Source organism: Trachemys scripta, chromosome 2, assembly GCF_013100865.1.
Source record: "Trachemys scripta elegans isolate TJP31775 chromosome 2, CAS_Tse_1.0, whole genome shotgun sequence".
Classification (NCBI taxonomy): Eukaryota; Metazoa; Chordata; order Testudines; family Emydidae; genus Trachemys; species Trachemys scripta.
Genome location: NC_048299.1, coordinates 123,776,289 through 123,799,535, shown reverse-complemented (window position 1 = coordinate 123,799,535; position 23,247 = coordinate 123,776,289). Strand labels below are relative to the sequence as shown.

At 48.4% G+C, this 23,247-nt stretch overlaps 1 protein-coding gene across 6 annotated transcripts in view; it reads right to left on the bottom strand.

Moving 5' to 3' along the window:
- The window catches only part of MTRR (5-methyltetrahydrofolate-homocysteine methyltransferase reductase), a 122,959-nt gene that overhangs the window by 59,723 nt on the left and 39,989 nt on the right, over positions 1-23,247 (bottom strand). For all 6 annotated transcript variants that reach the window (XM_034761519.1, XM_034761517.1, XM_034761520.1 and 3 more), the window contains 2 exons: positions 22,057-22,210; positions 9,148-9,236 (listed from right to left, as the gene is read on the bottom strand). In XM_034761519.1, coding sequence (XP_034617410.1) covers positions 9,148-9,236; positions 22,057-22,210 — 243 coding nt within the window. The remainder of the gene's footprint in view (positions 1-9,147; positions 9,237-22,056; positions 22,211-23,247) is intronic.

Here is a 23,247-nt window from a genome sequence, read left to right as displayed (position 1 = left end):
CAGTTGTGTTTGCCACCCATCTCTGGACAGCTTCTGTTTCTTCTGTATCTTTATTGATACAGCAAACTATTAATAATAGTAATCAAGCAAAACCCAGCATAATGATAGGAGGCTGCTGTATTTTGGATGAGACATCACTTCTATTTATGTCAGAATAACGGTGTTACTTTCGTGTTCATCTTGGGCAACTGCATTCCACCTTCCTGGATCCCTTCTGTTATGTCAGATAGATGTGGAAATCCTCACTGGCCTGCACTAACGTTTGAGTTAATGTTGCTGATACGTCTTCAATACAGCGTGTGAATAAACACTTGTCGTGTAGCTTGTTACAGCTGTAATTCATTCTGGAATCATTTGAAATGAAATGTTATTTTAATAACTGGTTTACTTATTTGCATATCACAAGGCTTTACTGTAGCCAAGATCCTTCAGGGAGACATAGGTAAGAAGTGGTCTTAATGCTTTATTATTATTTATTAAGCACCAATGTGCTTGGGGCTGTTCAAAGCCAGAAGACCCTGGGTGGGATTCACAAAGTTTTTTGGCACCTAAGTTCTACTGAAATGGGAGCTGAACACCTAAATACCTTTATGAATCCCATCTACTGACCCTACCCAAATGACTTTGTACTATAAGGCAATGGTTCTCAACCAGGGGTACATTGTAGTGGGGCAGCTGCCCCACTCCCTGAATTTGGGCTGCAGCAGGCCAGTAGGCCTGTGCAGACAGGGAGCCAATCAGGGATGGCCTTATAGGGAGCCAATCAGGGCCCAGATTGGAGGGAGCCAATCAGGGCCAGGCTCAGCCCTATAAAAAGGCTGCTCAGAACAGGAGCAGGCAGTCTGTCCCAGGCCCCCGACAGGGGAAGGTCTGTCTCCAGGCTGGGAGACTAGCACCTGGGACAACATAGTGCTGGGCAGGCCTGGGGAAGCAGAGGGTAACTCCAGCCTGGAGTCTGTCAGGCTGCAGGCCCTGAAGGGAAGGGCCTAGCCGGTGCGAGGGGTCGAAGAGGAAGCGGCCCAGGGACGTGGACAGACAGACGGAGGGAGAGAAGAAGGGCAGGACAGTGGCCACTAGAGGGTCCCTGGGTTGGGACCCAGAGTAGCGGGCGAGCCTTTCTCCCTTTCTCCCTTGCCTTGCACCCGGCCAATGGAGCGGCTATCTAGAGCTGCACCAACCCCCTGCCAAGAGGGGATTGACTTTGGGGGTGCAGTTGGCCACATCGGCCAGGACTCAGAGAGGAGCTGATTGACCCCCCGCCCCCGGAAGGGAGCGAGGATGGACTAAGGGACACTGCCGGAAGGCAGTGGCTTGAAGAGGATGCCGTGAGCTTGGGAGCAACGCGGGTCCGGACACACCAACCGAGGGTGAGATGACGGACGGAGGGGGCGCTCCACTGGACAGAGCTAATTCCCGAGACAACCAGTAGGAGGCGCCAGGTGGTGAGTCCCAACCGCATCACATACATGTACCCCTGAGATTACGCAGAAGTCTTCCAGGGGATATGTCAACTCATCTAGATATTTGCCTAATTTTACAACAGGCTCCATGAAAAGCACTAGTGAAGTTAGTACAAACTAAAATTTCATCCAGACAAGGACTTTTTTATATTGCTCTATATGCTGAAATGCAAGTACAATATTTATATTCTAATTGACTGTAGGTGACTAGAGCAGTGCCCCTCAGTGGAAGGGAGGGTCTTTGGAGTTGCAGTCGTGTCGGACGATAAAACCAAAAGTCCCAGTAGAGCATCTGATGACTAATGCTGCTCTATGGCATAGTGCTGTGTGAACATATGGGTTGATGCCCAGGTTGCTGCTTTGCAGATGTTCATAATAGAAACATTGTTGGGGAAAGCTATCAATGTAGAGTGCTCTGGTAGAGTGTGTGTGGTTCCCCGGTGGGGGCTGTAATTATTAATGGTGATAACAAAAGTCAATGTAGCCGGAGATCTATTTTGACAGCCTTTGTTTGGATATGGCGTCTCCCTTAGATCATTCCATGATGGAAAGAAATAACTTTGGTGACTTTCTGAAAGACATCCAGGATATGAAGAATTGCTTCTCATTTGTTGCCATGTGGTTTTCAGAAGAACGATGGGAGATGGATGGGTTGGTTCAAATGGAATGACTAACTTATTTTAGGTAGGAGATTGGGATGTGGTCATAGGTGTGACTTTGCACTCCATATGTTTTATGGAAATATGCTAATGAGTGTGAATATAATGTAACTGGAACATGCTTCATACAAAAGGTCTCTTGTAAGGTACCATTACAAAGCTTATAATCTACTGAGTGTGTTTATCCTATTTGTATGTATGTATCATTTTTGTATCTAAAACTAGAAATATGAAGTATAACTCTGAAGTCTTATTGTAATTATGCAAAGTGAGGGCTATTAATGGTGGTTTAGAATCTTGATGGCTCCCACTGACTAGAACAATTAGTTGTAAATGGCTCTGTTTACTTGCAAGCCTTCCTGCATTCCTGTGAGTCAGGCCAGGAAGAATGAAGGCTTGGGGTCTCACAGGACATGTGACCATGTCACCTGGTACTCTAATTCATCTTAAAACTGGTGCTTTTCCATTTAGAAGGATGGGTGGGGACACAGACAAAAGATTCCTGCCTTGTGCCAAAGCTATAAAAGGGGGTGGAACAGAACAAAGCGGGCTGCCAGTCATGAGAAATCCCCTAGTTACCACCTGAGCTGAAACGAACAAGGTCTGTACCAGGGGAAAGGATTGGGCCCAGACTAGGAACGAGTCTAGTCTCTGAAAGAAGTTTATTGGAACGTCTCTGAGGGTGAGATTTACCTTAATGTATTAGGCTTAGACTTGCATGTTTTGTTTTTATTTTGTTTGGTAGCTTACTTTGTTCTGGCTGTTATTACTTGAAACCACTTAAATCCTACTTTTTATACTTAATAAAATCACTTTTGTTTATTGATTAACCCAGAGTAAGTGATTAATACCTGGGGGAGCAAACAGCTGTGCATCTCTCTATCAATGTTATAGAGGGCGGACAATTTATGAGTTTACCCTTTATAACGAGTAAATCAGATTTATTTGGGGTTTGGATCCCATTGGGAGCTGGGTGTCTGGGTGCTGGAGACAGGAGTACTTGCTGAGCTGTTTTCAGTTAAGTCTGCAGCTTTGGGGTGTGGTTCAGACCCTGGATCTGTGTTGCAGCAGCCTAGCGTGTCTAGCTCAACAAGACAGTCTTCTGGAGTCCCAAGCTGGCAAAGAAAATGGGCTCAGAGGTAGTAATTTCAGGTCATTAGGTGACAGTTCCAAGGGGTCTCTATGACCGAATCCATCACAGTGGCATAATCTAACAGGATCTGTGCACAGCTGATTGCTTTGAGACACTGGTAGTTATTTTAATTGAGTTCTGAGTGGGGTGGCTGGAGAACAGACAAAGTGGTTACTGGTTTATTATTTTCTGTTTATTTTGGGTAAGGGAAATAAGCACAAAGTCACTTTCTTGCTATCAGTGAGGCAACTACAAAACTAGAGCTGGTCAGACTGGAAGCAGAAGAGAAGGCAAAGGACCGTGAGTTTTAAATGTGGCAGGCAGAAATGAGACTCAAAGCAGCAGCTGCAGCCAGGAAAACCTTGGAGGCAGAAACAGCCAGACAAAGGGCTGCACTCCAGCAAGCCCTGGACTTAAAAGACCAAGAAATTGAGGTCCAGATTTTGGCCCAGAAGCATGAACTGCCTGTAATGAAGTGGAAGAGACAGAACCCTTCAGTAGCTGGCTCCACTTCCCCAAAAATCCATAAATGGGAGCAGTTATGCCCGCAGTATGATGAATCCAGTGATCTTGCCAAATATTTCATCACCTTTGAGAGACTGTGCACTCTCCCTGCGATTCCTGAAGATCAAAAGATGGCCATTTTGGTGTCAAAATTGACTGGGAGAGCTCTGGACATATTCAATAAGATGCCTATTGCTGATGCTTCAAACTATGGTAAATTTAAGGAACAGGTTTTGAAACAGTTCCAGATTACACCTGAAACCTACAGTGTTCAATTCAGGAGCTTTAAGAGGGGTTCCGGATTAAGTAATGTGGCCTATGTAAATGAAATGAGAGATTCGTTAGACAAGTGGGTGAGGGGAAAAGGCGTTACAAGCTTTGAAGAAATGTATGAGGTGGTTACTCAGGAACAGTTCCTGAATATGTGCAGTGATGACGTAAAACAATATTTGTGGGACAAAAAGGTGGATGCAGTCAGTGAATTAGCTGGGTTTGCAGACTCTTTCGAGCAATAACAAGCTGCAATTAAACATAAACCACTGACAGAGGGCTAACAGGGTTGGTAGAAAGCAGAATCACCATTTTTCCCCTGGGGAAAAAGGAGGCTGGGTTGTCACCTCCCCATTCCCCTGTTACTCGTCACAAAACTCCTGTACAAGCTGAGAAGCCCAGAAGATGCTATCATTGTAAGTCCACTGAGCAACTGAGGAATAAATGTCCTTGGCTGAGTAGAAACAGGCAGCGGGTAACACATGAAGCTGCAGCTTTTCAGAGCACAGGGGAATCCCAGGCTGCTGCCTCTTACTACACAGGATTTGTAAAGGTTACTTTGCACAACCAAGCAATGAGCAAATGCATGCTGTTAAGCTTAATGGCGAAGTGCTCCAAGGATGGAGAGATACTAGTGCAGAGATTTCTGTGGTCAGGAGAGACATTGTAGGCATTGTATGTGTAGTCTGGAGTGTTTGATGACAAATGTCATTGCTGACATATGGCCTAACAGTTGGAGGCAGGTCCTGGCCGATGTCTGCGGGCTGGCTTGCATTATAGTGATTAGGTGGACTGGAGTGGAAAAATCTGTGCTGGGGCAGAGAGATTGTAGCTTCTAGAGAGTCGAGGTAGGCCCCAATGAACTCCAGTATCTGCACAGGTGTGAATGTGATTTTTGTTAGTTTATTTGTAGCCCTAGTTGTGTGAAGACAGCTACAGGTCTGTCGCATCTTACGTGCATTTAACATGCGCGATTTCAATTTTATTCGGTCGGCAAAAAAAAAAGAGAAACAACAATTTTAATAATAAACCTGTAGTGCGGGCGATTTTGCCTGTCATTGAACTCAATGGGATTTTGGCTATACGTGGTTTTCCCTTTACGCGCTAACCGCGGAACAGTACCCCCGCGTAAGATGAGACAGACCTGTACTGACTTTCAGGTACTTTCTACTGCCTCTTCCCGAATCGAGGCTTTGAGTAAGCAATCGTACAGATGGGAAATATTATGACCCCTTGTCCGTGGAGGTGAGTTGCCACCACTGCAAGGATTTTTGAGACTACCCGTGGAGCTGCAGATGAGCTGAAAGGGAGTACTTGGTACCTGAAATTATCTGTTCCCAGAACAAATCTGAAAAACCTCCCGTGTGAGGGATGTATCGTTAATTGGAAATATGCATTGTGGAGGTCGAGAGCTGAGAACCAGTCCCCTTGTTCTAGGGGTAGAATTATTGTTGTTAGAGGGACCATCCTAAATTGCTGGGTCTTCATGAATTTGTTGAGACATCGAGGACTGAGAAGGGAGTGGTCTCCATCTTGCGGATCTCTGTCACCGCCTTTGCGTGGCATATTGCCTCTGAGGTTGGGTGTAGGATGTGGATCTAGATCTTTGGGTCGAGTAATACAGCCCCTGTTTGTTCTTTTGTGTAGGCATGCATATGCCCAAGGATCTCAGTCACCCTGGAAGGGACTCATCCTTTTTGGCTGCAAACAGCTTGGGTCCTTTGAATGGGAAATCCTTGACAGTTGTACTTTTGGAAAACCCGAGAAGTGGAGCCAGGAGGCTCGTCACATTACTATGGCTGTGGCAATGGACCAGGCCCCCGTGTCTGCGGCTTCTAGTGAAGCTTATAAATCTGTGCGAGCTAGGATCTGACCCTTGGATATGAGAGCTTTAAATTGTTCCTTTTTGTCCTCAAGTATGTGCTATAGCAAGGAGGCATGACCTACCTCTGAGAATGATTTGGTGGGACCACAACCAACCCCCTGGTGGACAGAGCCAGGAAAGCCATGCCCGGCCCAATCAAAGCAGAGGGGTGGAACAGGAAGTACAAGAGGCGAGCCATACAGCTCAGTTGAACTGGAGCTGCCAAGGGAGACGGACACTTCTCCCCCACTGCCGCTGTTGGATGCCGAGGAGTCCTCTGCTGCCCTGAGGACTCACCCAAGCTTCCAGCCACTCCAGACCCAAGTAGCTGCTGGGAATACCATTGGCCGTATATCCCAGTGAGATGGAGGATGACCCCAGGATCCAGGTACACCTCGAGGTAAGGGGAAGAAGTAGCCCAAGGACAGCCGACTAGTCTGGCTGCATTGCTGTCTGAACCCAGTTGAGCGTGTTACAGCTGGATTCCCCACTGAGTCAGAGGTTCAGAGGGTCCAGGTACGGAGGGTAATGGAGAATGCCTTGACTTCTCCGTGTGTAGACTGGGAGGCTTAGGATAGTGTTAGCAGTACCCAGCCAACAGGTCTCAATAAGCCCACTGTGGTGGGAATGGCATTGGTGGCAGCATCCATGGGAATCTGTTCCATCCTTGAGTTTCAGGTCTGGGGTGGTGTTTATGTAGTTCTAGTAGTGGACTTGGTCTGGCAGCTGTGTGGATAGGAGAGGAGTGATAGGAGGAGTAGATTTCCCCTTCATCATCATCATCCTCCTCGTCACTGGATAAAGGAAGAGCTGATCTGGGTGGTGTGGTAAGTTGGCACAGTACCAAATGTGCTGGAGTAAGGTCAGTGCTTAGGAGTGGAGATTCTGGTGCCGAGGAGACTAAATGTTCTTTGTCATAGAAATTGCTGCGGTACTGACAGCATCGGTACCGAGGAGGAGAGTGTTGGCGGCACTGGTTACCTTTACTGCGGTTGTCAATGCCAAGAGTCGTGTGCTATACGCTGTGGAGGCAGAAGGTGGTTGTGATGTTCTGTACCTTGGGGGAACACCCAGCACCCCATGTTCATCCTTATAAGATTGTGTGGTATCTAATGCAAAGTTTGTCGTGTCGGGTGTCTTCGGAAGGCTCATGATGCACTGAACATTGCTGTTGTAGTAATGCTATAGGTTGTAATTTCATGTATATAGTTATGAGGCTGAAAATGTGCCCTCATGACTTAAAGCAAGCCCAGGCAAACACTCTCCAGAAGCAGAGGGGCAGTTCACACTTCATCAGGGCAGGTATGGGACAAACCCAGCCCATCCTCACAGGAACAAAGGCCACTGGCCTAGGCAACAACGAAGGATCTGTTGGACTCTCGAGTGTGTCACCCCCCCTTTCCTTTGGTCAGTTTGAGACTGCGATGAGGAAATGCTCACCAGGCTCTGGAGGGGTGTGGGAGGGGGCAAAGCCAAGAGGGAAGAAAGGACATGATAAAAGGGGGAGACATTTGCCATGCTCTTCCTCTCTCTTCCACCTCCATCTACAGACATCACCACCAAGCAACTGAAGCACTGATCAAAGAGGAGAGCCTGGCTGAAGGGCAACCAGCCAGACTGGTGAGACACATCTAAATTTGTCAGGGCATTGAAAGTGTTAAGATCAGCTTAGAATGCATTTTGCTTTTATTTCATTTCACCAAATCCGACTTGTTATGCTTTGATTTATAATCACTTAAAATCTATCGTTGTAGTTAATAAATCTGTTTATTCTACCTGAAGCAGTGTGTTTGGTTTGAAGCATGTCAGAGACTCCCCTTGGGATAATAAGCCTGGTGCATATCAATTTCTTTGTTAAATTGATGAACTCATATAAGCTTGCAGTGTCCAGCGGGCATAACTGGACACTGCAAGATGGAGGTTCCTAGGGTTGTGTCTGGGACCAGAGATATTGGCTAGTGTCATTCGGTTGCACAATACAAGGAGCAGCTTACATGCCAGAGGCTGTGCATGAACAGCTCAGGTGTAGGGATTCTCACAGCAGAGCAGGGTAAGGCTGGCTCCCAGAGTCAAGGATTGAAGTGACCTAGCAGATCACTGCTCTAGAAAAGACCAGAGGGGAACATCACAGTGGTGCCACAGACGGTAGTACTGCTGAGCAGCGTGGGGCTGCATGTTTGAGTGGCTCCATCAGTAACGAGGCAAGGATGGCAGGTTTCCCTTTTTTGCCTTTTTCTGAGCCAGATGCTTAGGGTCTTTGGCTCACACGGTATCCACGGTACCGGATGGTCACACTGCCTGAGGTAGATGGTCTCAGTGTGGTCGGTACCGATGGGGTCTGACGTGTTGGGGAATGTCTCTTTTTCATGGGTTTCTGAGAAGGGAAGGTCGGACCCCATTTCTGTCACCTTTTTGGAGGAGTGCTCCTTCCTCTGAGAGGGTGATGTGGAACCTCTGTCAGATGCTGCTATCTCAAACTGAGGGCAGTAGAGAAAGAACTGAGGGAGGGTTGGTTGCACAGTGCTATGTAACCGCCTGAGGTGGTGCAAGACAGGGACAACGCATGAGCGACCCAACCAAGCACTACTAAAAATCTTCGATTACAAGTGCAGGGACACAGATTCACCTAAAGTGGAGCAACCACAGGGACACTCTTCAAAGAAGAACTCCCCTTTATATAGGCATCTGCTTTCTTGCATGCCTAGATGTGAAGAGGAGCATCGTGGAAATAGAAACGGAATGAAAATGTGGCATCCTGGCAGTTTGCACAGGTTTTGTCGATCTAGAGCCAAGAGAATTATTAAAGAATTATAAAACATAACTTACAGTGACAGACTCAAAGAACTCAATCTATTTAGCTTAACAAAGCGAAGGCTAAAGGGTAACTTGATTAGTCTACAAGAACCACATGGGGAACAAATATTTGATAATGGGCTCTTCAGTCTAGCAAAGAAAGCTGTAACATTATCAAATGGCTGGAATTTGGAGTTAGACAAATTCAAACTGCAAATAAGATGTAACGTTTAACAGTGAGGGTAATTAACCACTGCAAAAATTTATCAAGGGTCATGGTGGATTCTCCATCACCAGAAATTTTTAAATCAAGACTGGATGTTCTTCTACAAGATATGCTCTAGGAATTATTTTGGGATAGTTCTATAACCTGTGTTATGGTCAAGACTGGATTATCACAATGGTCCCTTCTGGCCTTGAAATCTATAAGATCTTTTCTTAAATAGTGAAGCAAGATATAAAAACCTTTTTGGGAACTGCTCTTATTTCCAGACTCCAAGTAAGAATAAATTCCACGGTACTTCCTTCAGGTATATGCTCTGGCTGAGCTGCTCCTGTGGAGTGGAGAAATGGAAATTAATTAGTTAATTAATTAAAGCCAGCAATAATTTCACAATGCATTTGTTCTTTAAAGAAATATCAGAGTTAAACTGTATTCCATACTCTGAATTATTGGCATTTTTTTATTAAATAGCTAGTCAAAATTCTCTAGTGAAGAACCTACCATAGAACTCAAGCTTATTGAAGGTGTGAAATAAAATAATAGGGTTTGTTAAACACACATTACTATATGCTTGACTGCTGAATTTTCAAGGCCTTATTGCCACCTCCCATGTGATGGAAAAATCTCCATGGAGAGAAGCTCTCCAGCATTTTCCCCTATGCTCTCCATTATGCTGGGAGGGTTTGGGAGGTCTATGGATTGTAGAAGCTGCAACTCTGCCACACCCCACTGACCTCTAAGGCTATGCTTTTACTGCAGTTAGCTCAAGTGAACTCCTCTTGAGTTAACCTACTTACAGCGAAAGCAGCCACATTGCAAAATAACACTAAAGCTGCACAGAATGACTGCTCATCAACTGCTAATATAGTGTGAGGTCTTACCCTCAACTCAATGGGATTTCTCTTGAGGGGAAGGCAGGATTAGGGAGGAGAAATAGGGCACAGACACAGACCCCTTCCTTTTGCCTCTGACTTTTCTCAGCTTAGTTCACTCCCTGAAGCAACGTCATCTGCTGCAAATGTCTCAGGAGGAGAAGCAGAGCTGAGGAAAGACTCCTCAAAAGGCAAACACAGCTTTTGGACCTGGCTGGGAATTAGACAGACGCATTACTTAGCCCATTAGTCTAAATATCTGAAATAAAGTTTGACATTTCCCTCGGAAAAGACCTGTAGCTGCAAGGTCTGGCTGAGCCACAGGCCAGTCGGAGGGCAGAACAATCTTGCGGAAACTTCAGAGGGTGGGGCAAACCTCTGCTGCCAGTGACTGACAGGTCCAGTTCTGCCCCCAAGATGCACACAGCATAAAGTACCAACTGTAATGGATCTGTGGACCTTAGTGCACAGAATGGAAAATTTCTTAACAATAATTTCTGCCAACACAGAAAAATTCACAGGCCACAATTCTGGACATCTGGGCTGCTCCCTGAAGCTCACAGAAGCGGATCAGCGTTTTGGCACCATATGCTCTGGCCACACCTCTTCTGCTCCCATTGTTCCCAAGCTATAAAACTTACATAACATCATTAGCAGATAGTCCACAGATAATGAAATAACTATGTACATTAGACCAAGGAAGACAGTCATATGGTAACGGTTCTATTTAGTATCTGACGCTTAAGTTACAAGCTATCCAGGGTGGGTAGAATTGTGGAAGATGCTGCGAGCAGAATGAAAATTATCAATAAGAAATCTTCTGTTCTACAGCACAGCATCTCCCACAATTCTGAATGCTGGGAAGTAGCGAGCAGTGAACAGATGTAGGGAGGGTTATGAAACAAAAGTCCGATAGGAAAAAAGTATCCCCCTTTTTGTGAGCTCTCTCAAAAATCTATTTCTTGGCCACTGCCTGCAGCACTTGCCTGCCAAAGGAGGTCTCTGCAGAAGATAAAAGGTCCACCTTGTAGTGTTTAATGAAGGTGTTAAATTGTAGACCAAGTGACACTCTGTACATAAGTCATACCCTGAAACCCCCTATTCACCACTGTGATATGATTATAAACAAAGTATGCCTTGTGAGGTATCATTTTGTAAGTTTTGATCTGTTGAACAATAATAATCTGTTGGATAGTATGTACTATCATTGTATGTGAAGTTATGAAGTGTTACTGAAATATGTTGTGAGGTTGAGAACAGCCACAACCAGCCTTTCAGTTACAACAAAGGAGTAGCCATTGATAGCCAGATAGTTGTTATTGGCTCATCAACACACAATTCGCTATCCCAGAGGCTTCCAGAGAAGGCACATGCACAATGGAAACTGCTTGACGAATAGGAACTGCCTGACCCCCACATAACTGCAAGGATAAGACGGTTACTCACCGTTGTAACTGTTGTTCTTCGAGATGTGTTGCTCATATCCATTCCATTAGGTGTGCGCGTGCCGCGTGCACGATCGTCGGAAGATTTTTACCCTAGCAACACCGGCGGGTCGGCTGTGGAGCCCCCTAGAGTGGCGCCTTCATGGCGCTGAATATATACCCCAGCCGACCCGGCGCCCCCTCAGTTCCTTCTTGCCGGCTACTCCGACAGCGGGGACGGGGGGCGGGTTTGGAATGGATATGAGCAACACATCTCGAAGAACAACAGTTACAACGGTGAGTAACCGTCTTTTCTTCTTCGAGTGCTTGCTCATATCCATTCCATTAGGTGACTCCCAAGCCCAACTTAGGTGGTGGGGTCGGAGTGAGACATTGCTGTGTGCAAAACCGCTGATCCGAAGGCAGCATCGTCCCTGGACTGCTGCACTAGTGCATAGTGAGCTGTAAACATGTGGACTGATGACCAAACCGCCGCTCTACAAATGTCCTGGATCGGAACATGTGCCAGGAAAGCAGTCGAGGAGGCTTGGGCCCTCGTGGAGTGAGCGGTGAGGTGCGGTGCTGAGACACCTGCCAGGTCATAGCAAGTCCGGATGCAAGACGTAATCCAGGAGGATAGGCGTTGTGAGGAGACCGGTGAGCCTTTCATTCGGTCAGCCACTGCAACGAAGAGTTGCGTCGTCTTTCTAAAGTGCTTTGTGCGGTCAATATAGAAGGCCAGGGCCCTTCGTACGTCCAGGGAATGCAAACGTTGGTCCTGGCGAGTGGCATGTGGATTGGGATAAAAGACCGGGAGAAATATGTCCTGGTTGATATGAAAAGGAGAAACCACCTTAGGGAGAAAGGCAGGATGTGGACGAAGCTGCACTTTATCCTTATGAAAAACTGTGTAAGGGGGCTCAGATGTAAGCGCCCTGAGTTCAGAAACGCGCCTTGCTGAGGTGATGGCTACGAGGAAGGCTGTCTTCCAGGATAGGTACAGAAGTGAACAGGTGGCCAGTGGCTCGAATGGAGGACCTGTGAGCTTGGAGAGAACCAGGTTGAGGTCCCACGTCGGGACGGGCTGACGTTGTTGAGGGTACGTCCGGTCTAAGCCCTTGAGGAATCTAACGACCATCGGGTTAGAGAATACCGAGGACGCGAGTTCCCCTGGGTGAAAGGCCGATATAGCAGCCAGGTGAACTCTAATTGAAGATATCGCCAACCCCTGTTGTTTTAGGGAGAGGAGATAGTCCAAAATGAGAGGAATGGGTGCCTGCAACGGGGATGTGGCTCGTTGTTCGCACCAACAGGAGAACCGCTTCCATTTGGCCAAGTACGTGGTCCGTGTTGAGGGCTTCCTACTGCTCAGCAGAATCTGTTGTACAGGGTGCGAGCATTGCTGCTCTGCCTGGGTGAACCATGGAGCAGCCACGCCGTGAGGTGGAGTGATTGCAGGTCGGGGTGACGCAACCGGCCGTGGTCCTGAGAGATGAGATCCGGACACAACGGAAGCGGGATCGGTGTCTGAACCGAGAGCTCCAACAGTGTGGTGTACCAATGTTGTCTCGGCCACGCTGGAGCGATCAGAATTACCCGTGCCTGGTCTCTGCGCAGTTTGAGCAGTACCTTGTGGACCAGAGGAAACGGAGGGAAGGCATAAAACAGGTGGTCTTTCCAAGGAAGCAGAAAGGCGTCCGAGAGGGAGCCCGGAGCTCGACCTTGTAGGGAGCAGAACACGTGGCACTTCCTGTTGTCTCGAGATGCAAACAGGTCTATCTGGGGAAACCCCCACCTCTGGAAGATGGAATGTATGATGTCCGGACGGATAGACCACTCGTGCGTTTGGAAGGACCTGCTGAGCCGGTCCGCTAGAGTGTTCTGGACTCCAGGGAGGAACGATGCCGTGAGATGGATTGAGTGGGCGATGCAGAAGTCCCACAGGCGAATGGCCTCTTGGCATAGAATTGACGAACGTGCTCCTCCTTGTTTGTTGATGTAGAACATGGCCGTGGTGTTGTGGATGAGAACTAACACACAGCGGCCACGTAGGAGACTGAGGAATGCCTGGCACGCCAGGCGTACCGCCATCAGTTCCCGAACATTGATGTGTAGGGCCAACTGGGATGCAGTCCACAGGCCCGGGGTATGGTGTTTGTTGAGATGGGCGCCCCACCCCAGAGATGACGCGTCTGTGACCAGGTGCATGGAGGGTTGTGGGGCGTGAAATGGCATCCCCTCGCAGACCACATTGTGATCTAGCCACCAGGTGAGGGAGGCCAGGATCGAGTTCGGGACCGTGACCACCATGTTCAGGCTGTCCCGATGTGGACGGTATATTGATGACACCCAAGTTTGAAGCGGGCGAAGTCGAAGTCTGGCATGCCTGGTTACGTACGTGCAGGAAGCCATGTGACCCAGCAGGGTGAGGCACGACCTCACCGTGGTAGTTGGGAAGGCCTTGAGCCCTTGAATGAGGTTCGTGATGGTGCCAAAGCGATTGTCTGGCAGGATGGCTTGGGCACGTCTGGAGTCTAGAACTGCGCCGATGAATTCTATTCTCTGGGTAGGTTCTAGAGTGGATTTGTCCTTGTTGAGTAGGATGCCCAACTCGTTGAATGTGTGCACTATTCTGTGGACGTAAGCTTGAACCTGTCCCTTGGTGCGACCGCGCACCAACCAGTCGTCTAGGTACGGGAACACCTGTACCCCTTGCCGACGAAGGTACGCTGCCACGACAGCCATACATTTCGTGAACACTCTTGGGGCCGAGGATAGGCCGAAGGGAGGACAGCAAATTGGTAGTGCACCGTGTTTACCACGAATCGCAGGAAGCGTCTGTGAGGCGGGTAAATTGCAACGTGAAAGTATGCGTCCTTCATGTCGAGGGCGGCGAACCAGTCTCCAGGATCGAGGGAAGGGATGATGGCCCCCAAAGAGACCATGCGGAACTTCAACTTTACTACGAATTTGTTGAGCCCGCGCAAGTCCAAGATGGGCCGCAGACCTCCTTTGGACTTGGGGATCAGGAAGTAACGGGAATAAAATCCCCTGCCCCTTAACTCTATCGGAACCTCCTCTATGGCCCCCATGGCCAGGAGCGTAGAAACCTCCTGCATAAGAAGTTGCTCGTGAGAAGGGTCCCTGAAGAGGGACGGGGAAGGGGGGTGGGAGGGGGGGATAGAAGAAAACTGGATAGCGTATCCCCTCTCCACCGTGCGGAGGACCCAACGGTCCGAAGTTATAAGGGACCAAGCACGGTGGAAGTGGGAGAGGCGATCCCGAAAGGAGGGAGCTGGATCCTGGGGGATGACTGGGGCGCCGTCCTCGACCGCACCTTCAAAAGTTCTGTCTCGGACCTGAAGGTGGTCTTGGTGGCCCCTGGTTCTGACCAGGTTGAGGGCCAGCCCATCTTCTCCTACCACCTCGCCCTCGCCTTCTGGCAGGGTCCTGTCTCTGACGAGGTGGAGGGGGGTAAAACCGTTGAGGCTGGGGCCTAAATGGTCTGCGCTGGGGACCCACAACATGCATCCCCAAGGAGCACATGATTGTCCTGGAGTCTTTGAGGCTCTGTAATCGAGAGTCCGTCTTCTCCGAGAATAGCCCCTGTCCTTCAAAGGGCAAATCCTGTAGGGTCTGCTGTAATTCAGGGGGCAAACCCGAAACTTGGAGCCAGGAGGTCCTACGCATAGCGATACCTGTGGCCAGGGTCCTTGCGGCCGAGTCCGCTATGTCCAGGGAGGCCTGTAAGGAGGTCCGAGCCACCTTCTTACCCTCCTCAACCATGGCTCCAAACTCTTCCCTGGACTCTTGGGGAATCAACTCCTTAAACTTCCCCATAGAGTTCCAGGAGTTGAAATTGTAGCGGCTCAGTAGCGCTTGTTGATTCGCCGCTCTAAGTTGTAGCCCTCCGGCTGAGTAAACCTTACGGCTGAACAGATCAAGCCGCTTAGCCTCTTTTGATTTTGGCGCTGCAGCCTGCTGGCCGTGGCGCTCTCGTGCATTCACTGATTCCACCACCAGTGAGCACGGTTGGGGGTGTGTGTACAAGTACCCATAGTCTTTAGATGGGACAAAGTATTTCCTTTCCACCCCTCTCGCAGTGGGTGGAATGGAGGCAGGAGTCTGCCATATCGTATCCGCGTTCGTTTGGATCGTGCGGATCAAGGGTAACGCCACCCTCGATGGGGCATCCGATCCAAGGATGTTCACGATCGGGTCGTGCACCTCCACTATCTCCTCCGTCTGCAGGTCCATGTTACGGGCCATTCTGCGCAGGAGATCCTGGTGAGCCCGAAGATCTATCGGAGGGGGACCCGTGCATGAAGTGCCCGCCACTGCCTCATCCGGAGAGGAGGAGGACGCCGCCTCTGGTGGAAGTGGATCCAAGGGGGGGTCCCGGTCCCCCTGGTCTTGGGTCGGAGCATCACCGGCACTTGGGTCCACGGTGTCGGGTGGTGTGGACACCGAAGCCTCTACGCCTCCAGGCGGAGGCCGAGAGATGGTGGATTCTGGGGCCCTTCTGACCGAGTGACCCGAGCGAGAGGTCGATGGTAACGAAGCCCCTTGCTCCTGGTGGTACGCCCACGGGGTCCAAAACGACCAGTGAGATGGTCCATGAGGGTGGTCCTCTGCCCTCTCCTGCCAATGGCCCAAGTCTCGTTCCTCGGCCTGCCCCTGAGGGGGGTATGCCGATCTCGACAGGTCCTCTGAGGATCGAGACGCTGATCTTGACGGCCATGGCGGTGCCGTGAAAGATGGAACGATCCCCGTGGTCTGCGGTGCCGCACGGTGCCGGTCCGGAGATGATCTACCTCTGTGCGGTGCCGGCGATCGGTGCCGGGACCGCGACCGGTGCCGATGACCTCGTCGGTGCCGGGAATCGGATCTGGACCTCGACGAGGACCTAGAGTATGCCCGGTGCCGGGATCGGCCCCTCGGCGTCGAGCGTCGAGCGTGGCGGTGCCGAGAACTACGTCTCGACGTTGACCGGTGCCGACGATCATATCGGTGCCGAGACGTAGAGCGGTGCCGCGAAGAAGATCTTGACCGCGAGTACGACCGGTGCCGAGACGTTCGGTGCCGGGACTGCGAGCGGCGTGGGGACCTGCTTCGGGACCTGGATCGGCGCCGAGGTTCCAGCCCTTGAGATGGAGGGCGCATCAAGGCAGGTTTCCCTCTTGACTGTACCGGACGAGTCAACGGTGCAGTCGGTGCCGGTGGTTGAGGCGGTGCCGGCTCCGTGAGAGCTATCAAGTCTCTCGCCACCGCGAAGGTCTCTGGAGTCGACGGGAGACACTGTATCACCGCCGGCCTCGGTGGAGACGCTATTTGCACCGGACTCGACGGCCTCGGCGCCGGAGTCGACGGTGCTGGAGGAGCCTGTTTTCTGTGCTCCATCGGCGGACGCGGCTCTACCCCCGGCACTGGGGGAGCCGGCGTCTTCGGCGCGGACGTCCCCGTCTTATGGGCTTTTTTATGCCCTGGGGATAATGACCGGCGCCGCGGCACTTGCTGTGTTTGCGGTGCCGACGAGGTCCGGTGCCGGGGAGGCTTGTCTGACGCCACTCGCGTGGTCGTCATAGCCGGTGCCGCCGGGGCACTGCGCACCGAAGTGCTAGGCGCCGGAGTCTGGCCCGTTGAAGGAGTGTCCGGGCTAAGTGCCGCCTCCATTAGGAGTTGCCTGAGCCGAAAGTCCCGCTCCTTCTTGGTTCTTGGTTTGAAGGCCTTACAGATCTTGCATTTGTCTGTTTGGTGGGACTCTCCCAGGCACTTCAAACAGGAGTCGTGAGGGTCGCTCGTTGGCATAGGCTTAGCGCAGGAGGCGCACTGCTTGAAGCCGGGAGTGTTGGGCATGAGCCCGGGCCCGCGGCCGGGGGAGAAAGGGGGAGACGACCCCCTTAACCCCCTGAACTACAATACAACTATAACAACTTTAAAAACTATTTAACTATAAACACTAAAACTACAACTATAACTATAACTCTGAATGATCAAGTAAGCTAGGGAGAGTGGAGAACAGCTACGCCGCGCTCCACAGTTCCAACGACCGTCAGGGGCGGTAAGAAGGAACTGAGGGGGCGCCGGGTCGGCTGGGGTATATATTCAGCGCCATGAAGGCGCCACTCTAGGGGGCTCCACAGCCGACCCGCCGGTGTTGCTAGGGTAAAAATCTTCCGACGATCGTGCACGCGGCGCGCGCACACCTAATGGAATGGATATGAGCAAGCACTCGAAGAAGAACTTTCTAGTAGCTGGAAGAAGGGATAAAAAGAGAGAGTGCCATCATCAATGGGCCTTTCTCCCCCACATCTCGACAGCTGGAAGAACGTCTGAAAGACAAAATTTGAACTACGGAAGTTTGATCCCAAGTTGGAAGTTATTCCCAGCCTTTGTGTTGAGGAACTATAGCCTGTTTGTACCATCTGTTAGGGTGAGAAAAGCTATTTGAGTCAACTCTTGCTTAGACTAAAAGTTTAGGATTTAGAATATGTTTACTTTTTATTTTCTTAAGGTAACTCTCTGACCTTTATGCCTATCACTTATAATCACTTAAAATTTTTCTGTAGTTAATACATTTATTTTAATGTTTTATCCTTACCAGTGACTTTGTCTAAAGTGCTTGGGAAATCTCAGCTCAGGTTACAAAGGCTGGTGCATGTCCACTTTCCTTTGGCAAAGCGGCGAACTAGGTAATAAACTTACGCTTGCCAGACTTCTGACCAGTGCAAAACGGTACAGTTCTGGGGTGCAAGACTGGGGAGCTGGAGGGAACTGGCTGGAGCCTCCCTATTGATGGTTTATGAGTGGCTAGGAGATCATTCATGAAACTCAGTTGGGTGTCTGTGGATGTCTGTGTGAGTGCAATGCCTATCAGAGGCCTGGAGCTTGACATCAGCATGACAATGTCAGAGGCCACCCAGGTTGGTTGGATTGGAGGGCTCAGTGGTCCCACAGTCCAGGTTGCACACTGGGAACCTCGTCACAGCTGCTCCGCGAATTTCTGAAATGGACACATTTGGTCATTCTACCATGAGGTTGCTAAGGAACTCAGGAAGTGAGCCTTGATCCCTTCTGGGACAGGAATCTCTGATCTGTAGGCTTCCACAATACATATTCTAATCCACCTAACAATGGAGAACTTGAAAGCTCTGAGTCCCTGCATTTCAGGTGGAAGGACACAAATAGGGAGCCCAATATTCTTGTGGAGTCTCTATGCCTGAGATAGAGCTCAGAAGAGTATTGAAAACCTAAGGTGTGCCACACCTTTTCAGTTGGATGTTGTGTTTTGGACAGAATAGAAGAATCAAACCTGTTGGAAACTATGGAAAGAGGAATTTACTTTAGGAAGACAGGATTCTGGTGGCCTTAGCTCCACCTTATCTTTGTGTAACACAAAGTAAAGTTCCTGTATAGATAACGTTGCCAGTTCCAACACTCGCCTGGCAGACATGACAGCTACTAAGAAACAAGTGTTAATAGATAAATAAAAGGCCAACGCTGAAGTCAGTCTCAAAACTAGCGGAAGGTCCCATTTTGGGAATAGCTGCCTGACTGCTGGTGTGGCTTATTGGACTGCTCAAAGGAATGTGGCTATTTGTGGACTGTCTGCCAGGAAGCCTGAGTATTTTGTGAATAGCCTGCTACTAAAAGCAGACATTTGACATGCAATGATACAGGACTGAAGGCCTCTGTCCATGCCTTCTTGGAGCAAGTCCAGAATGGTTGGAATCTGTGTTCCCTGTAAGCTACATGGTTGGGCAGCCGCCAAGGAGAAATTCAAGTGCCACCCAGTTGATTAGCAGAGTGTGCACATCCAGCAGCGTGTGTTAAGCTGCCCCTCCACCCGCTGCTTTGCAGCCATGTTGCTGTCCTGCAGCTGCTCCCGGGACCCTCCTGCTGGCTGTACAGAGCAGGGAGGCTGATGTTAGGGTGTCCATCTCCCCCACCCCTGTACCCCATCTCCACAGAGCAGGGGAGAGGGGACAGCCTGGGTCAGGATGACTCGGAGCTCCTCCAGTCTGAGGTCTAAACCGTGAGTGAGTGCCTTTCTTAAAGAGACAGCGCCTGGTTTCTGAGACTTCCCCGGCAGCCAGCTCACACAGTGTGTCTGTCTCTGTCTCTCTCTCTCTCTCTCTCTCCCCCTCCCCTCCATTAGAGGAGTAAAGTTCTGGAACAGCCTTCCAAGGGGAGCAGTGCAGGCAAACAACCTAACTCTTCTTTCAGACTGAGCTTGATAAATTTATGTATGATGAAACTGCCTACAACAGCATGTAGCTGATTCGTGACTGCTAGTAGCAAATATTCACAATGGCTGGTGATGGGACATTAAATTGGGAGGGCTCTGAGTTACTACAGAGAATTCCTTCCCAAGTGTCTGTCTGTTGGGTCTTGCCAAAATGCTCAGGGTCCAAATGACCATCATATTTGGGGTCAGGAAGGAATTTCCCCCCGGGTCAGATTGGCAGAGACCCTGGGGGGTTTTCACCTTCATCTGCAGCATGGGGGATGGGTCACTTGCATGTTTAAACTAGAGTAAATGGTGGAGTGACTGTAACTTGAAGTCTTTAAATCATAATTTGAGGATTTCAGTAACTCAGCCAAAGGTTATGGGTCTACTACAGGAGCGGATGGGTCAAGTTCTGTGGCCTGCAATATGCACGAGATCAGACTAGATGATCATGATGGTCCCTTCTGGCCTTGAAATGTATGTCTGAGAATCAGAAGTGATCAGACAGCAGAGTAAAGTGCAAGACATTGTTGTTGAGAGCAGGCATAATAAAATGAGATGGGTCGGGCATATAGCAAGGTTCACTGACAATCGATGGACTGCAGCTGTCACTGAGTGGTACCCATGGGAACTGAAATAACCACTCGGCCAACCGCCAAAGAGATGGGAAGATTTTATCATGAAAAGGCATGGCCGCACATGGAGAAGGAAGGCCAGGATACGAGAAGAATGAAAGACGTGTTGTGATTGGTGCAATCTGTACGAGGGCTGAAGGACCGATCGATCAAGGTAATTTCAAAATACCTGTCACCAAGTACGTCTGTAATAGTACAGACAACAAAAAAGATTCCTCCAGGAGCAGAGAGTTAAAGAAACCCTAACAACCCAGTTCCTGTTTCTTTGTTATGCTTTTGTCACGCACCTCAGTCTGGGTGTGTCACACGCTAGGCACATCTTGGGGGAAACTCTGCTCCTCCAATTCTTTAGGTTTTTGTGTCCTCCTCACCATAGGGTTACCATATTTTAAAGTTCCCAAATAGAGGACACTGCCAGGGAGAAATAAGAGGGGGAACTGCAAGGTGAGTCGAGTTGGAAGTGTTGGAGGGGATATTTAAGGGCTGCTGGATGGGTGTGTGTGTGTGTACTGGGAAGGGATATTTGAAGGGTGCTGGAAGGGGTTGTGTGGGACCCCTCTGACTCAGACACCCACAGACGAGCCCCCTGAGAGCCTAGCCAAGGGGCCACACACCCACACCCCTCCCCTCAGAGCCCAGCCACAGGCTCCAACCCGTCCAGCTTTGTTACTGTTGTGCAGAGACAAGCCATATCTGGTCATATTGAGGGGGTACAATTTAAAGGTTCAGCCGTCCCCGGAACAACTCAAGTTATGTGTCTCTCCCCTTCCCCCCCATTACCCTCAGTCTCACCTCTCGGAAAGCAGCAGCCCCTACGTGGAGCTCCCCATGGGGTGCAGCTAGCTGGCTCTGGCAGCTGTCACATAGTGCGGGAGCCTGGCTGCACCATGTGGCCAAGCAAGGCTGGCAAACCTGGGAACCGCAGCCTGCCCACATCTCCCATGCAGGCGCACTGCGAGACAGGGAGTTGGGTTCTGCCAAGTTCAGTGTACCCCAGTGGTAGCCAGCAGCTCTGCAGTACCAATTATATGGGGGAAAATGAAATTCTGTGCAGAACATTAACTCTGTGCAAATTCTGCATTGTACAGTGGTGCAGAATTCCCCCAAGAGCAGGATCTGAGCCTGGAGCCGGCCTCTTATTTTCATTTTCCTTAGAAATTTAGAAAAAAAGTCTTAGAAATTTCAGAACTGGAGATTTTAACTGATAAGATTTCTAGTAGAAGGAGGGCCTGGAGCCTGTTCTGTCTCTCCCTTCTAGTTCACAGTGTGAAAGACCAAGAGATAGTATAAGGAGTAGGAGAGTGCCCTTTTCTTAAACATTTTAGGCATGCAGCATGGGTATCTGATGCCAGGAAAACTGTGATAAGATGCACATCTTTTAAATCTATATTTCTTGATCTTTGGCTCCACCATAGCTAAGTAACAATAATACTAACATTAACTATTTACAAATGTCTAACTATTTAAAAAGTAAGGCACCTATCATACTAAGGATCTTGAATGCAAAGAATGCTCACATCTGGTCATGTGGCTGGAAGGAACTGAGGCAGCAACCACTGCCACGCCACCTTTTACAGCCCCATTCTCAGAATGTCCTCAAACACTGAGGGAAGGGGCAAGGAGGAGTGCTCTTCCAGGCATTACTAGTAGAAGGCTGCATCGGTCAAAAGCACTAGTCAGCATATATCCAATATGCCAAGAACACTCAAAGAAGAGCACAGATTTAAAAATTGCAAATGTAATCTTAGTAAAATAGTTTGTTTCACCAGGACAGGGCTTCTGATTGTTAGAGATATACCTAGTAAAATCATGGTCAGTGTTTTTCACACCCCCTCCCCGCACCTTCTTTTTAAGTGCCAATAAGATTAAATGACCAAATGTCCTAACATTTGAAAAATTCAAGCCAAAATGTTCACACCTATGAGCTTTCATTATATTTAAATAGGCAAACAAGCATTATTTCTTGATTAATAGTGCATTTATATATTACCTTTCTTTTTAGTGGCTTGTTTAATCTTTAAGCAAACAAAGCACTCTTTCCTTTCTGAAAGTCCCAAGAGATGAAGAAGTTCTTGCACCTCCCTGGCATTGTTGGGGCATATGACACAGAAGGCATCTCCAGGTTGGTAGCAAAATGTTGTTTTCTGTTATAAAATAAAGATTTTTTTTCTATAAAGCTGTGTAATAAACCCTGGCCCATTTTCTCCACACTCATAAAACAAAATCTTGCTGTTTAACACTACACCATCATTTTATATTTTTATTATATTTGGCCCTGGTACATCAGAAATCTAAGCATGTAACCTTTTATTTTTAAATTTAAGCTTTCTACTTAGGAAACCTAGTCTCTTACAGGTCAAAGAGATTTTCAAATATATAATAAGCCCAGTTAAACAGTTTATGAAGAAAAAAATGTGTTTACAAGGAGATTTGTATATACAAGAGGCCCCGATTCACCATTAGCTGTGTATATTGTTTTTCTATTTCTGGAGATTTAAATCAATATTAAATCTTCATGGTGAACAATTTACATAAATTTGTTACCATTAACAGAAAATTAGCAGGTTAAAATACTTCGGTAAATGGTGATTATAATGATATACAATTATTTCCTTTTCCTGAGAAAATTAGCACAAGTAAGAGAAATTCAAAGAAAATTAAACATAAAACTAGATCTCTGAATAAATAAGAGGTTGTAGTCTCTTTATTTGGCTGAGGTGCATGATGTTAACTGATGACTTACTACTAAGCAAAGTATCAGAGGGGTAGCTGTGTTAGTATGGATCTGTAAAAAGCAACAGAGTCCTGTGGCACCTTTAGGACTAACAGATGTATTGGAGCATAAGCTTTCGTGGGTGAATGCCCTTAAACCTTTTTAAAACATTATAATAGAGGCTCAAATTAAATATATACTCCACATTAAAAAACATAGTAAGAGGACCAAAAAAGTACCATCATGACTAAACAAAGTAAAGTAAATGGTTAGAGGCAAAAAGGCATCCTTTAAAAAATGAAAGTTAAATCCTACTTAGGAAAACAGAAAGGAGCATAAACTCTAGCAAGTCAAAAGGTAAACCATAATTAGGCATGCTAAACAAGAATTTGAAAAACTGACCAAAGACTCAAAAAACTAGCGCAAAATGTTTTTTTTTTTTTTTTTTAAATACATCAGAAGCAGGAA